This window comes from Mirounga leonina, unplaced genomic scaffold (assembly GCF_011800145.1).
Source record: "Mirounga leonina isolate KUSES-001 unplaced genomic scaffold, KU_Mleo_1.0 Mir_178, whole genome shotgun sequence".
Taxonomy (NCBI): Eukaryota; Metazoa; Chordata; class Mammalia; order Carnivora; family Phocidae; genus Mirounga; species Mirounga leonina.
In genome coordinates this window covers 25,592,386-25,609,051 of record NW_023270464.1, presented here as the reverse complement: position 1 = coordinate 25,609,051, position 16,666 = coordinate 25,592,386, and the positions used below count along the sequence as shown (strand labels likewise).

At 44.9% G+C, this 16,666-nt stretch overlaps 1 protein-coding gene across 5 annotated transcripts in view; it reads right to left on the bottom strand.

The window, feature by feature from the left end:
- Nucleotides 1–16,666, bottom strand: part of ADAMTSL3 (ADAMTS like 3) — a 374,681-nt gene that overhangs the window by 294,001 nt on the left and 64,014 nt on the right. For 4 of the 5 annotated variants that reach the window (XM_035024252.1, XM_035024249.1, XM_035024250.1 and 1 more), the window contains exon 3: nucleotides 7,302–7,421. In XM_035024252.1, the coding sequence (XP_034880143.1) occupies nucleotides 7,302–7,421 (120 nt within the window). Of the gene's footprint in view, nucleotides 1–7,301; nucleotides 7,422–16,666 lie in introns of those variants that run through there. The other variant, XM_035024253.1, reaches the window with a different exon arrangement.

The window sequence follows — 16,666 nt, the reverse complement described above, 5'->3', positions numbered from 1 at the left end:
GGACGGTTGATCTTCACCACCCTGTAGGTACCATTCAACTCACCCGGTGAAAGTGATTTAAAAAAAAAATCACACAGTATCCCCGAAAAAGGAGTCCAGGAAGACAGCATTAGGAGAGGAAAGTGTCTGCATACTTCAAAAGATGGAAACTGAGTCTCCAATAACAGACCCTATTCTTTTATGCTTGAGAAATAGCTGATTTGCAAAAAGCTCAATGATAATGAAATTCAGAGCTTGCCTGTGCCAAAGCTGATCAGAAAAGCACGTATTGCTGCATATACAACGGTCATGTATTTGCTCTGGGCCTGAACTGAGAACAGACTACACGTTATTCCACTTAACGTATTCTTGTCTTCTCCTAACAGACCATGAGCTCGCTTTCTCATTAGATCGCTAAATCTTTGGAATATTTAAGGAGCATAACTACATTTGACCAAGATTACTCACTAACAAAGGAATGAGCTATTCAAGCTCAAATGGCATGCTGCTTAAAAACATTATACACACAGGCCAGAAACAACACAGAAACTCTCCTATCTGGAGAATATGCGAGCACTCGTCTCAACTGGAGCAGGAGGGTGGGAAGAGGAGCTGACGATACCCTATACATTCGAGGGCTATGTCCATCTTCCTCCACCAGAAATTTCAGAAGTTGGTATACACTTCCCAAGTTAAAAACTATTACATAAATAACTTGGAAATGTCAAGTGATATTTCTGAGGCCTGCCAACAGTTTAACCACAACGAAGCTCCTCGCCAAGATATTCATGAAAAGTTCAGAAGAAGTTACTTTGAGAAAGATGTACTCACAGCAAACAGATTTCTTCTCCTTAGAAAAAAATGCATAAATCAATAGTTACAATAAGGAAAGGGAAAATTAGGTTTGTCATAATAGTAGAAGAAAACAGACTTTTAAGAGAACTTTAGACATGAGACTACACAAAGACTTCATTATTAATATATTATTGTTACTACTAGTATTAAAAATTCATTCAAACATTTCTCTCATACTTTTCCTTGCCACAGATTAGATGTAAAAATGTCTTAACTGAGCTTAAGGGCAAAGAACAGACACTTGGCTTTGCTACCGCCTGGCTGTGTGATCTTGGGTAAGACCCTGTTCCTCTCTCGGGCTCAGATTCCTCACCTGAAAAAACAGAATCCCTGAACATCCTTCCAACTCTGACTTGCTACAATTCCAGATGCCTGTCAGGGCCACAGACCCAGCCCTCTGCCTCCCTGGCAATGGAAAGAGTAGAGAAAAAAACAAATTGGAGAGGCATTTTGAAAGGAGAAAGCACACAGATAGGCAGTCAGTGGCACAGGAAGGCAAGAGAAGAGTCAACTGCGACTCCATCCAGAGCGTCATAATGCCTTAGGATTTTACAAAGACAGGATTTTATAAACACAGAATGAGTCACGTGAGAGTCTGGATTTGACTTCGGGGAAAGTAACTGAAATTCTTAAAAAGGACGCCTGTCTGAGGTGAGGCTGGGGCAGGGGGAGGTAGGTACTGGAAGTCAGGTTTTAATAAAAGCTAAAATGAGTAGGAGAAAGCAGGAGATGATAAGAATTTGAACATCAAGTGGGCACTGAAAGCAACAGAAGATCCAAGTGTAGGTAACAGGATTTTTAACTTGAAAAAAAACCTTGAATCCACTTAAATGTGGGCAGTAAGAGACAAAATGTATGCCAGATAAGGCAGGGGCTCCTTCCCTAGAGTCCACAGGAGAGAGAAGGTGACGGGGAGAAGGGACGATGGGTACAAACAGGTGTACGAGGACCTCTACAACATGAAATCAAGGTGTTCTCTAACTGGCTGCAAGCTTACATCAGAATTTACCCTCAGTTAATTTTAGGAAAGTCAGAAGCCACCACTAACTGAAAACGCAGCCTCGTCCCACATGCCTAAGTCCAAGTGATTAAAGTTTGGTTCTGCATTTCGGTGTTCTGTCAGTCTAAAGCTGGTAAGGTAGACTTTATACCACCATGTACACAACAAAGACAATGCACAGGCCTTAGGAAAATGAACACGGGCGCTAATTTCTAAGTGTGCTTAACCTCTTTTTATCCCACTATGGCTGCCCATAAGAGGAAGCGTAGTCCAGCAAATCCACATGGTCTGGGAAGACGCACCTTCCACATTTCCCTGCACCTAACAAACACCAAAAAAATAAGACTATTTGTGCAAAACAAAGAGTTTTGCTAACATTTTTTTTAAGAAAGATTTTATTTATTTGAGAGAGAGAGCACGAGCTGGGGGTGGGGGTGCAGAGGGAGAGGGAGAAGCAGGCTCCCCGCTGAGCAGGGAGCCCGATGCGGGGCTCGATCCCAGGACCCTGGGATCATGACCTGAACCGAAGGCAGATCTTATTAACCGACTGAGCCACTCATGCACCCTGAGTTTTGCTAACTTGAAAAAAAAAAAAAAAAGAAAGAAATGACTTCTAATCAAGAAAGGCTAAGCCTAGAACAGACTTTTACATCAGTCCCCATAATAAACTTCTGAGGCCCCAAGTTGAAAGCTTCAGTGAACTAGAGGTGAGGATGGAAAGACTCACCACCTTCTTTCCCAGAAAGAGACACAGGCCGAGAGTAACTGCCCGCCCCCATCGGCTACGGAGCAAGAACAAACTGCAGAATTCAAGACTCTGCTTCCTAGAACCGGCCGACATTCAGCTGTTTGCCATGAACAGGTCCTCTGCGGGATCCACTCCAAAACCACCATGAGAAAGGACAAAGGAATTTACCCCAAAGGCTGGCTGGCTATCAAGTCTTTGGACCACAAGCCCTTCTCTCGTCCCAAACTAACACGCGTCCACTACCTTGTATGACTGAAGCAACCAAATGTCAGGAGGCTGCCCCTGTGGGGACACGTTCGCTAAATGGGAAGTCAGCGCCATTTTAACTTGAGCCGCCATGTTCCACCCAGACTTTGAAAAAAAACATCATTCCTAGTGCGATAATGATTATGCTTGTAAATGCCATCGACAGAGATCATTCTTAACTCCTGAAGGAGCTAAGTTAAAGAACAAGCTAAGGAAGCAACTCAGGAATAGGAAATCCTTCCCTTGGGTCTACCAAGGTCTCCAAGACTCTGTTGACACCAACGGTGGAAGCAGGATTTTTAGGAAAGGAGATAATCTTCTGGGTGATTCTCTTGAGAGAAGGAGCTAGCTGCCTGAGGTCGGAGTGCCATAGTCTTCATTGTTTCAAACTGTCTGGGTGTCCTTGAGTTGGTCACTTGCACATGCAGAGTCTCTGGGTTTTTTGGTGTTTTTTTTTCTATTCATAAAATGAGGCATTTGAGCCAAGGTCTACACCAGCTGTAAAATTCTATGATTCTCTAAGTAACAGTTTACTGCATGGCTGGCAAGACCGCCTCGATGATCAGAATGATCCAATTAACACTCTGCAAGGTATGCTATTCTATCCGTAGTTTCAAAAAAAAAAAAAAAAAACCCACCAGATTGTTTCAGAGTGGAAGGCTTTCAGATCATGAAACCCAGTCACTTTGTGTTTCAAAACAAATGAGGAATCTGAGGTCCAAAGATGCTGAAAACCTTTGTTAAATTACAAGCTAATTAGTAGCAGAAGCAAGACGAAGGCTGCCTGATGGGTCCCGTTTGCACTGAGCTGCGCTGTTAACCCCGCCAGCTTCAGCCCTACTGTCGGCACCAGCCGCTGCACCTTTTATGCGACTCCTTAAACAGCCTACATCACAACTGTGCTTCACTGGCCTTGGGGTTATTAGTTTTCCAGACACCTAACCTAGGAGACATCGGAAGAGTGACCTGAAAGGTCTTCGTGAAAGTAGGCCAGGATAAAATACTCTAGAAAGTCCTACGAGCTCTGCTGAAGACAAGTATCTCTCCTGCACCTGCTGGCTTCGATTTTGCAGGAAGGAGAATCGTTGGCCAGCCAGTCCCGATCCTATAACTTCAGGAACCAGACTGCTGCCTCGACAGTACACACTCTCTGTCGCTCTGGCTTCAGGCGGCCGCGCACATCTGCGAAGGCCTCAGGTAGGTACCTGGCCCCGGGCGGCCACTCCCACAGACCTGGCCCTGTTTCTGGCCAGGCTGGGATCTATGGATTCCAGCAGCCGCTGGACGTGATGGGGCAACACCAGACAACTGTCCCCACCGCTCTCCGGATGTGGACTGCAGAGGGACGGCACTGAAAACCTTTTAGGGACACTCTGGGAACTTCTGTGCGGGGAACAATTCCACATCCCACCCAGCTGCTGCCTTGTGTTCCAATACGAGACAATTTGTTCCAAAAGATACAACTTACGGACACTGAACCCTAAGTTATGTTGGATGCGCCAACTTGTCCAATCTCTCAGACATAATGCTGTCTGAGAGAGGCCAGAGATCTATGGGTACGTGCGGTGTGACCCCATCTATGTAAAATCAAAAATAAAAAGCAAAACTAGGATAGTGACAGAAGTCAGAGGGGTGATACTTCGTCAGCGGGGACACAAGGAGCTTCCCAGGAGTTGGACATGCTCAGTTTCTCGATCTGGGTTTCTGTAATCGGGTGATTCCAAACATAAGAAGGTATTTAAAAGTTCAGATATGTGTGTACTTTACTATATGAATGCTAACGCTCCATAAAAAATTATTGTCCCTGATGTCAGTGGAGAATACTCTTCCTTTCCTTCAGCACAAGGATATCTGAGATTCTCTGAATGGGGTCTTTGTAAATCGTATGAGTCATAACAACAGCTAGATCACGTGCTTACGTGCAGCAGGCCCTACGCAGAGAGACTACATGAATGGCCTCCTTTAATCCCTAAAACATTTCCATGGGGTGGACACCATCCAGGTCTCCACCTCACACAGGAAGCATGAAGTCGCTTCAGGAAGTGAGGTGAAGCAGCGTGCCCAGCGTCACCCAGGAAGTCAAGCATCAGAAAAGCGATTCAAAACCAACGCAGTCTGACTCCAGAGCTTGTGAGACAGAGAGAGAGAGAACACAAGCAGGGGGAGAAGAAGGGCAAGAAGCAGGCTCCCCGCTGAGCAGTGAGCCCGATGCGGGGCTCCATCCCAGGACCCCGGGATCACAACCTGAGCCAAAGGCAGACGCTTAACGACTGAGCCACCCAGGCGTCCCCAGAGCCTCTGTTCTTAACTGGTCTTCACATTTCATTGTGTGCTGCAGGACCCGGGGATTTTTCAAGCTGGGTTTCCCTCTGCCTGAGAGGCTCCTGCCAGTATCACGCGGTCTGCACGCTCAGCATTAAGAGGAAAGAGGACCAAGGCCTGGGGTGCTGGATTCTCTCTAGCTCATTCAGGAGTTCATTCAGGAGATACACCCAGTTGGGTACAAAGGCCTGCGTAACCTGTTCTCTTTGCCTCTGCCAGCAGAAAGCAGGTGCTATTACTGACTTCCTATAGTCTGACCTGATTCCTTCCCCTTGAAAGAAATACACAGTGGGGACGACACAGAATGTTTTCACGTGCTGTTCGCTGGGGCTTTTTGGAACACCGTGTCTTAGGACAAGATTTCCACAGCGTGCCACATCCTTCTAAGATCTGCTTTAGGCCTTTTGAAAAGGCTGAGGGGGCTTATTTTCCTCTTTTTGCAGCTTGCATATTGTTATTATATTAAATATAAATACAACGTATCCGTAGAACCTGGAGAAGGCATTAAGCACTCTTTAATTAAACAGTACCTGGCTCATGATTTTCCAGACACCCTCTTTTATCCTCTACTGCCTTCTCAATTAGCTCCCTGAAGTTCTCACACAAAAACCTGTTGGATCATTGATTTCTCGATTAAAAGCTGCCATAAATTACAGGCCCTGTAAAAATCCACCGGGGAGAAGGGTAAAAAGCAACTTAATGATAGCTTAGACCCCATTAGCAGCCAGGCCCCAACGCCCATCGGAAGTGTTAACTGGGCTCCATTACGTGAACGTGGGCTGGACCCTGCCCCCCCACAGCAACAACTCACATACGCACTTTTCAAGATACGTGGAAAAGTGATTGCAAGTTGATTTTTTACTAAACAATCGGTCTCCTCTTACCACTGTCCTGAGCACCTGGGTAGCTCCCTGCCCACAGCTGGGACCCGGGGTTCACAGCCTGCCCCTCACCCCAACCCCAGGTGCAGAGCCAAACGTCCCAAGTGCAGGCCATTCAGCAGCAGCCTGAAGGATGGAAATGAATGGGGCCTCCCCCCGAGCTGGGATGCAGGGTGCTGGGGTCAGACCACCACTCCTGCCACCTCGGCACCCGACTCACCCTCCTTCACCAGCCTGGTAACTCTCCCACCTCATCTCCAGCACTCTGCCTGCCTGGCCTGCTCCCCGCTATCACATCCCACATCTGCACACGCTGTCACGGCAACCGTCCCAGAGCAGCCGCTCCCAAGAAGCACCACCCACCCCCTAACTAGCCTGCTGCAATCGGGCCCGAACTTGCTGTGGGGCCTTGACCACACAGAAGAGGACACCTCGGTCACTGGCCCATCTTGCTGTGTCCCATTGTGTGTCCTGAGAAGACATTCTCGCCCCATTCCGCATCTGCACCTGACCCTGCATGTGCCAGGCTCTGCCAGGTCCACCCAAGGCCTCCATCACCTTCAGTCCCACCCGGCCACCCCCTGAACTCCGGCCCCACCAGCTAGAAACCTCTGCATTTGGCAGAGTGGACATGCTCTGCTTCCAATGAGTGGTGAGTGATTTCAGAGACATGCACGACCCTTCACGCTGTTAAGGCGTCAGCGTGAGCTGGGAGTGGAAGGGAGTCAGTCCCGAGTACCCAGCTTCCGTGCCTCAGCCAAGCACAGCCTTGTCCTCAGCGAGCTGCCATGAAGGAACTGAAACACACACACACGTGCATGAGTGCGCGAGGACGCACACCTACCCTGTTCCTTTCTGCAAAATGGGCAAAAAGACCAATGTTGGCACTGGTGAAAGAAAGGGAATAAAAGCCAGGAGGGCAAAGAGAGGGAGGCTTAATCAGAAAACAGTACTCTTGGATAATTTCAGATGATAAATTTGGTGATCACTAAAATGAACGAATCTACCACAGATTTCCGATAAAAATAAGAAAAAGTGACTCAAGCCGACACCCCGACCAGAGCAATAACCACACACTGTGTAGGAAATGGTATGTGCAAGCATGGGCAGCCCAGAGGTCTTGGGATCCTTCCAGAGAGTCAATGGCTTATTGAACTAGTTGTGCCAAGGGGAAGAAAACATGATTATTTTCAAGTTGTTTTTGAGAAACCGTTTCCTGCCCATTGGCAGATGGCAAAGCCAAAGGGAGGCTCTTTCAGGAGGTTCTTACCTGGTCGTCATAGCGGTACGTGAGGAACTGCTCCCCCGTTGTGTCTTCAAGAAAACTTCCCTGGGGGGAGAGTGCAAACTCAGGAAGGAAGTAGGCTCCGGGGGACTTCTCTGCTGTGGCCTGAAAGGCAAGGTCATCTGGTTACAAATAAGGCCCCATGAGGACCCCCTGACAGGTAGTCCCCGAAGCAGAGTGATTCCCAGAGCACCCACCGACTAACGGCTGTCCCCAGAAGGAAAGTGACCTCGTTTAGTAAAGGCCAAGGTGAGATACACCAGGAGTCTGTGTGAGGCGCTGTTGGGCTAGGACACCCCACTGGTCCACCTCAAAATGGCACACACATTATTGATTGCCTGACACCTGCCCCCTCCCCACTGCCCACAACCTTCTAGCGATTCAGCTACAGTGCAGGTAACTTAAGGGCTGTTGTTGCAAAGCCACTGTTTCTAGGACTTTCTTCCTTTCCCATCCTTCCCTCCTTCTTTCCTTCCTTCCTGTTTTTGTTTGGTGAAAGAGTGAGAAACAAAATTTCTTCCGCACTTCAAAAGAAAGGCATGTTCACTGTAGAAAACTTTGAAGATACCGATGAACACAAAGAAAATATAAATCACCCCATAATCCCTCCAACCTGTAATCACCACTTCTTGCTAGAGTCTGGATTCCTCTGATCTGAAGTGAGGAAAATAGGACAATCAGCCGCAAGAGTTCGGTGTGGTGAGCAGCGAGGCCTGCCTTGACACAGGCCCGTCACCTCACTGTGTTTGGGCAGGTTTCCTCTAGTATGCCGCCTTCTGTGGGGGCAGCTTTGCTCCAGAAGTTACAGGGGGGAGGGTCCCCTGCAGCCTGCCGCAGTGCCAGGAGTCAAGAGTCTGGCAGGGAAGTCTGGCCAGGCCCCGTCGAAGGTGCATAATGTGTCCATCACACATGGCCAGCTGGCACTCTGATGGTTGCTGAAGGTTATTGCCATAAGTGGCCTGGGAAGGAAAAGGGAGAGGAGCTAATACCACAGACCCCACAGAGACAACTGGCTCTCACATGTTTTAGTGCCGCTTTATGGATCTCAACATGAAATCCCAGAAAAAGCAAAAAATCTCTCCAGTATTCATGTTTTCACTCCTCGGTGGTTATTTGCATAGGGAAAAAAAAAATCACAGACTCTCTGGCTGGACTGTAGCTATAGGTGATTAGCTTCTGCTTTCTGACCTGCTGTTCCAATGTTTAAATTTTAACAGGCTTAAAAAAAAAAAAGGGGGGGGGAGCGGAGCAAGATGGCAGAGGAGTAGGAGACCTGGATTTCGTCTCCTCTCAGGAATTCAGCTGGATAGGGATCAAACCATTCTGAACACCTACAAACTCAACAGGAGATCGAAGAAAAGAAGAGCAACAACTCTCTCATCAGAAAAGCGACCACTTTCTGGAAGGTAGGACACGCGGAGAAGTGAATCCGAGGCGATATTCGGGAGGATACACGGCGGGGGAGGGGCCTCCATCGGCCGCTTCTGGCAAGTGATAGAGCCGCGGAGCACAAAATCGGAACTTTTAGAAGTCAGCTCCGCCGAGGGACGTCACTCTGGTGGCTAAGCGGGGGGTGGAACCCTCCGGGACAGTGGGTTCTCAGGACCCTCGGGGTCAAAGAAAGACCGGGGGCGCCTGAGTGTGGCAGAGCTCCCAGGTAACGGACTGGGGAAGCCAGCTACAGAGGCGGAGCCCAGGCGCGGGCTCTCAGCTCGGGGTGGCCATAAACCGGGATCCGCGGCACAGTCGGGCCCCTGCTCCTCCAGCAGGGGCCCAACAAGCGGCAGATCCGGGGAGACTCCCCTTCCTCCCCCCGGGGGAGCCGCACGGGAGGGCACCGCAGGGATCTGTTGGGTTTGCAGACTCCACCCGGGGTCGGGTGCCAGAGATAGAAACGCGCTGTCACAGGCGGGTGAGCACGGAGTGCGGCCAGAGACCGGGGAGACGGGAGTGACTGACGGCTTTTCTCTGGGGGCTCACTGAGGAGCGGGGCCCCGAGTTCTCGGCTCTTCCGGGGCGGAGATTGGGAGGCCTCCAAAGCTGTACGGAAAGCTCGCAGGGAACAAAAGCCCTGGAGAGCAAACCCGAGCAGATGACTTAGCCGGGAGGGGGCAAGGGCGGGGCAATTCCGCCTCCGGCAGAGACATTTGGAAACCACGGCAACAGGCCCCTCCCCAGAAAATCAGCGAGAACAGCCGGCCAAGACCAAGTCTACCGATCAATGAGAACGGCAGAACTCCAGCGCTAGGGGAATACTGCACCTAGAATTCACGGCTTTTTTACCATGATTCTTTAGTCTTTCAAAGTTAATTTTTTTTAATGGTCTTTTTTTCTTTTTTTTTCCTTTTTGAATTTTTTTTTCCCTTTTTCAACCAACATCTTTTCAATCCCTTTTAAAAAAAAATTTTTTTTTTATTTTTCATTTTTAGAGTCATATTCTATCACTTCATAGTAGTTACCCGTATTTTTGGCTTATATATATATAAGTTGTTCTCTCTTTAAAATTTTGAGATAGTTTCTTCTAACAGATTAAAATATACCCTAAATCTCTAGTATATGGTGTTTTCTATTTCCCTGCCTGATCACATCCTCTCCCTTTTTTTTTTCTTTTTTCTTTTTTTAAATCCTCTTCTTTCTTTTTTCAAACAACTTATCAATTCCTTTTATAAAATGTTTTATAATTTCCATCTTTACAGTCATATTCCATCCCGTCATCATATCAACCCTTATTTTTGTACATATATAAGTTTTTCTTTCTTTAAAATTTTGGGAGGCACTTTCTCCTAAAAGACCAAAATACACCCCAAATCTAGTGTGTGGCACTGATCTATATACCAGCCTGATCATATTTTATCACATTCTGGTTTTTTGTTGTTCTTGTTGTTGTTCTGTTTTGTTTTTGTTTTTATCTTTATCTTTTTCTTTTTTTTCTTTTTCTTTTTTCTCTCTTTCCCTTTCTTTTCCCACTGCTTCAGGTCTTTTCTGATTTGTTTAGAGTATATTTTCTGGGGACGTGGTTACTCTGCTAGCATTTTGTTCTCTCATTAATCTATTCTCCTCTGCACAAAATGACAAGACAGAAAAAATCACCTCAACAAAAAGAACAAGAGGTAGTACCGACTGCCAGGGACCTACTCAATACGGACATTAGTACGATGTCAGATCTAGAGTTCAGAATCATCCCTTTAAAGATACTAGCTGGGCTTGAAAAAAATATGGAAGTTATTAGAGAAACCCTTTCTGGAGAAGTAAAAGAGCTAAAATCCAACCAAGTAGAAATCAAAAAGGCTATTAATGAGGTGCAATCAAAAATGGGGGCGCTAACTGCTAGAATAAATGAGGCAGAAGAGAGAATCAGTAATATAGAAGATGAAATGATGGAAAATAAAGAAGCTGAGAAAAAGAGAGATAAACAACTACTGGATCACGAGGGCAGAATTCGAGAGATAAGTGATACCATAAGACGAAACAACATTAGAATAATTGGGATCCCAGAAGAAGAAGAAAGAGAGAGAGGGGCAGAAGGTATAATGGAGCAAATTATAGCAGAGAACTTCCCTAATTTGGGGAAGGAAACAGGCATGAAAATCCAGGAAGCACAGAGAACACCTCTCAAAATCAATAAAAAGAGGTCAACACCCCGACGTCTAATAGTAAAACTTACGAGTCTCATAGACAAAGAGAAAATCCTGAAAGCAGCTGGGGAGAAGAGATCTGTAACCTACAGTGGTAGAAACATTAGAATGGCAACAGACCTATCCACAGAGACCTGGCAGGCCAGAAAGGACTGGCAGGATCTATTCAGAGCACTAAACGAGAAAAATATGCAGCCAAGAATACTATATCCCGCTAGGCTGTCATTGAAAATTGAAGGAGAGATAAAAAGCCTCCAGGACAAACAAAAACTAAAGGAATTTGCAAACACAAAACCAACCCTACAGGAAATCTTGAAAGGGGTCCTCTAAGCAAAGAGAGAGCCTAAAAGCAACATAGACCAGAAAGGAACACAGACAATATACGGTAACAGTCACCTTACAGGCAATACAATGGCACTAAATTCCTATCTTTCAATAGTTACCCTGAATGTAAATGGGTTCAGTGCCCCAATCAAAAGACACAGGCTATCAAACTGGATTAAAAAACAAGACCCATCGATATGCTGTCTGCAAGAAACTCATTTTAGAACCAAAGACACCCCCAGATTGAAAGTGAGGGGGTGGAAAACCATTTACCATGCTAATGGACACCAAAAGAAAGCTGGGGTGGCAATCCTTATATCAGACAAATTAGATTTTAAACCAAAGACTGTAATAAGAGATGAGGAAGGACATTATATCCTACTTAAAGGGTCTATCCAACAAGAAGATCTAACAATTGTAAATATCTATGCCCCTAACATGGGAGCAGCCAATTATATAAGGCAATTAATAACAAAAGCAAAGAAACACATCGACAACAATACAATAATAGTGGGGGACTTTAACACCCCCCTCACTGAAATGGACAGATCGTCTAAGCAAAAGATCAACAAGGAAATAAAGACTTAATTGACACACTGGACCAAATGGACTTCACAGACATATTCAGAACATTCCATCCCAAAGCAACGGAATACACATTCTTCTCTAGTGCCCATGGAACATTCTCCAGAATCGATCACATCCTAGGTCATAAATCAGGTCTCAACCGGTTCCAAAAGACTGGGATCATTCCCTGCCTATTTTCAGACCACAATGCTTTGAAACTAGAATTCAATCACAAGAGGAAAGTCGGAAAGAACTCAAATACATGGAGGCTAAAGAGCATCCTACGGAAGAATGAATGGGTCAACCAGGAAATTAAAGAAGAATTAAAAAAATACATGGAAACCAATGAAAATGAAAACACAACTATTCAAAATCTTTGGGATGCAGCAAAGGCAGTCCTAAGAGGAAAGTATATAGCAATACAAGCCTTTCTCAAGAAACAAGAAAGGTCTCAAGTACACAACCTAACCCTACACCTAAAGGAGCTGGAGAAAGAACAGCAAATAAAGCCTAAACCCAGCAGCAGAAGAGAAATCATAAAGATCAGAGCAGAAATCAATGAAATAGAAACTAAAAGAACAGTAGAACAGATCAATGAAACTAGGAGCTGGTTCTTTGAAAGAATTAACAAGATTGAAAAACCCCTGGCCAGACTTATCAAAAAGAGAAGAGAAATGACCCAAATCAACAAAATCATGAATGAAAGAGGAGAGATCACAACCAACACCAAAGAAATACAAACAATTATAAGAACATATTATGAGCAACTCTATGCCAGCAAATTAGATAACCTGGAAGAAATGGAGGCATTCCTAGAGATGTATCAACTACCAAAACTGAACCAGGATGAAATAGAAAACCTGAACAGACCTAAAACCACTAAGGAAATTGGAGCAGTCATCAAAAATCTCCCAAAAAACAAAAGCCCAGGGCCAGATGGCTTCCCAGGGGAATTCTACCAAACATTTCAAGAAGAATTAATACCTATTCTTCTGAAACTGTTCCAAAAAATAGAAATGGAAGGAAAACTTCCAAACTCATTTTATGAGGCCAGCATTACCTTGATCCGAAAACCAGACAAAGACCCCATCAAAAAGGAGAACTACAGACCAATATCCCTGATGAACATGGATGCAAAAATTCTCACCAAAATACTAGCCAATGGGATCCAACAGTACATTTAAAGGATTATTCACCACAACCAAGTGGGATTTATCCCTGGGCTGCAAGGTTGGTTCAACATCCGCAAATCAATCAATGTGATACAATACATTAACAAAAGAAAGAACAAGAATCATATGATCCTCTCAATAGATGCAGAAAAAGCTTTTGACAAAGTACAGCATCCTTTCTTGATCAAAACTCTTCAGAGTATAGGGATCGAGGGTACATACCTCAATATCATAAAAGCCATCTATGAAAAACCTACAGCGAATATCATTCTCAATGGGGAAAAACTGAGAACTTTCCCCCTAAGGTCAGGAACGCGGCAGGGATGTCCACTATCACCGCTGCTCTTCAACATAGTATTGGAAGTCCTAGCCACAGCAATCAGACAACAAAAAGAAATCAAAGGCATCCAAATTGGCAAAGAAGAAGTCAAACTCTCACTCTTTGCAGATGATATGATACTTTATGTGGAAAACCCAAAAGACTCCACCCCAAAACTGCTAGAACTCATACAGGAATTCAGTCAAGTGGCAGGATATAAAATCAATGCACAGAAGTCAGTGGCATTCCTATACACCAACAACAAGACAGAAGAAAGAGAAATTAAGGAGTCGATCCCATTTACAACTGCACCCAAAACCATAAGATACCTAGGAATAAATCTAACCAAAGAGACAAAGGATCTGTACTCAGAAAACTAGAAAATACTCATGAAAGAAATTGAGGAAGACACAAAGAAATGGAAAAACATTCCATGCTCCTGGATTGGAAGAACAAATATTGTGAAGATGTCAATGCTACCTAGAGCAATCTACACATTCAATGCAATCCCCATCAAAATACCATCCAATTTTTTCAAAGAAATGGAACAAATAATCCTAAAATTTGTATGGAACCAGAAAAGACCCCGCATAGCCAGAGGAATGTTGAAAAAGAAAAGCAAAGCTGGCGGCATCACAATTCCGGACTTCCAGCTCTATTACAAAGCTGTCATCATCAAGACAGCATGGTACTGGCACAAAAACAGACACATAGATCAATGAAACAGAATAGAGAGCCCAGAAATGGACCCTCAACTCTATGGTCAACTCATCTTTGACAAAGCAGGAAAGAATGTCCAATGGAACAAAGACAGTCTCTTCAACAAATGGTGTTGGGAAAATTGGATAGCCACATGCAGAAGAATGAAACTGGACCATTTCCTTACACCACACACAAAAATAGACTCCAAATGGTTCAAAGACCTCAGTGTGAGACAGGAGTCCATCAAAATCCTAAAGGAGAACACAGGCAGCAACCTCTTTGACCTCAGCCGAAGCAACTTCTTCCTAGAAACATCGCCAAAGTCAAGGGAAGCAAGGGCAAAAATGAACTCTTGGGACTTCATCAAGATAAAAAGCTTTTGCAAAGCAAAGGAAACAGTGAACAAAACCAAAAGATAACCGACGGAACGGGAGAAGATATTTGCAAATGACATATCAGATAAAGGGCTAGTATCCAAAATCTATAAAGAACTTATCAAACTCAACACCCAAAGAACAAAGAATCTAATCAAGAAATGGGCAGAAGACATGAACAGACATTTTTCCAAAGAAGACATCCAAATGGCCAACAGACACATGAAAAAGTGCTCAATATCGCTCAGCATCAGGGAAATCCAAATCAAAACCTCAATGAGATACCACCTCACACCAGTGAGAATGGCTAAAATTAACAAGTCAGGAAACGACAGATGTTGGCGGGGATGCGGAGAAAGGGGAACCCTCCTACACTGTTGGTGGGAATGCAAGCTGGTGCAGCCACTCTGGAAAACTGTATGGAGGTTCCTCAAAAAGTTGAAAATAGAGCTACCATATGATCCAGCAATTGCACTACTGGGTATTTACCCCAAAGATACAAAAGTAGGGATCCAAAGGGCTACGTGCACCCCGATGTTTATAGCAGCAATGTCCACAATAGCCAAACTGTGGAAAGAGCCAAGATGTCCATTGACAGATGAATGGATAAAGAAGAGATGGTATATATATACAATGGAATATTATGCAGCCATCAAAAGGAATGAGATCTTGCCATTTGCAACGGCGTGGATGGAACTGGAGGGTATTATGTTGAGTGAAATAAGTCAAACAGAGAAAGATATGTATCATACGATCTCACTGATATGAGGAATTCTTAATCTCAGGAAACAAAGTGAGGGTTGCTGGAGTGGGGGGTGGGGTGGGAGGGATGGGCTGACTGGGTGATAGACACTGGGGAGGGTATGTGCTCTGGTAAGCGCTGTGAATTGTGCAAGACTGTTGAATCTCAGATCTGTACCTCTGAAACAAATAATGCAATATATGTTAAGAAAAAAAAAAAAAAGAAGAAGAAGAAGGTAGCGGGAGGGGAAGAATGAAGTGGGGGAAATCGGAGGTGTAGACGAACCATGAGAGATGAAGGACTCTGAAAAACAAACAGGGTTCTGGAGGGGAGGGGGGTGGGAGGATGGGTTAGCCTGGTGGTGGGTATTGAGGAGGGCACGTTCTGCATGGAACACTGGGTGTTATGCACAAACAATGAATCATGGAACACTTCATCTAAAACTAATGATGTAATGTATGGAGATTAACATAAGAATAAAAAAAAGTAAGATGGGAATTAAAATGTCCATATGAAAGTAGGAGGTGAACTTAACGATAAGATTTCTTACTTCTGTGTATATTTCCTAGGCAGTTTGAGTATGTGTCAAACTCCAGTTATTCTCACCAAAAACAAACACATCTAGGGAAACCTCAGGGGAAATCCTACATGACCACAAGACAACGATGGGTTTCATCTCAAGACAGTTCCTATAAACTGATCACCAACACACCTAGCAAACAGTCCATAACATTTAGTTGCTGGTAGTTGTGATTTGCTTCTGTTGCTTTTAGAATTCATAAAATCATAATTTTAAAGGCCTAAGGAGACTTGCCACACACCACAGAGCAGAAGCCAGGCCTGGAGCCCAAGAGCAACCATGTGCAAAGACACAGATCCAGTTACAAAAGAGTAGGGCCTGGGAGCAGCCTAGGGTCGTCACCTGAAGACAGCTCCCTGAATACAGTGCTTTATATTTAGCTGACCACACATTCCACATGTATTTATTGAGCACCTACTATATGCCTGGAACCATTCTAAGAGCTACGGGTATGATGAGGAACAAGAAAGGTAAGGTCCTCAAATTTATGGAGGTTTCATTCTAATGGAGACCCATAATAAGTAAATAAATTCGTAAACAAGAGAATTAAAGTTCTAAGTGATATAAAGGAAATAAGTAGGGTGATATAGGGTAAGTTGAGTCTGCAGAAAGGAGGGGTCAGTGAGGCTAATCCAGGTGGACAAGGAAGAGAGCAGAGAGAGAGGAAGAGAAGGAAGAATGGAAGAGGTAGGACATGCAGAGCACTGTGGGCCCAGGCAAGGGGTTAGAGAACCACCAGGTATATCTCAAACCTTGACTGCTTCATGGAGAATGGATTAGAAGGGGGCAGGAATGGAACCATAAAGACCAGTTGGAAGGCTGTTGCACTAATCCAGGAGAGAAGGGATGATTCCTTGGACAAAGATGATGGCAGTGGAGAAGGGGAGAACTGAATGGACGCTAAGTAGAACCTACAAGACTTGCTGATGGGTGAG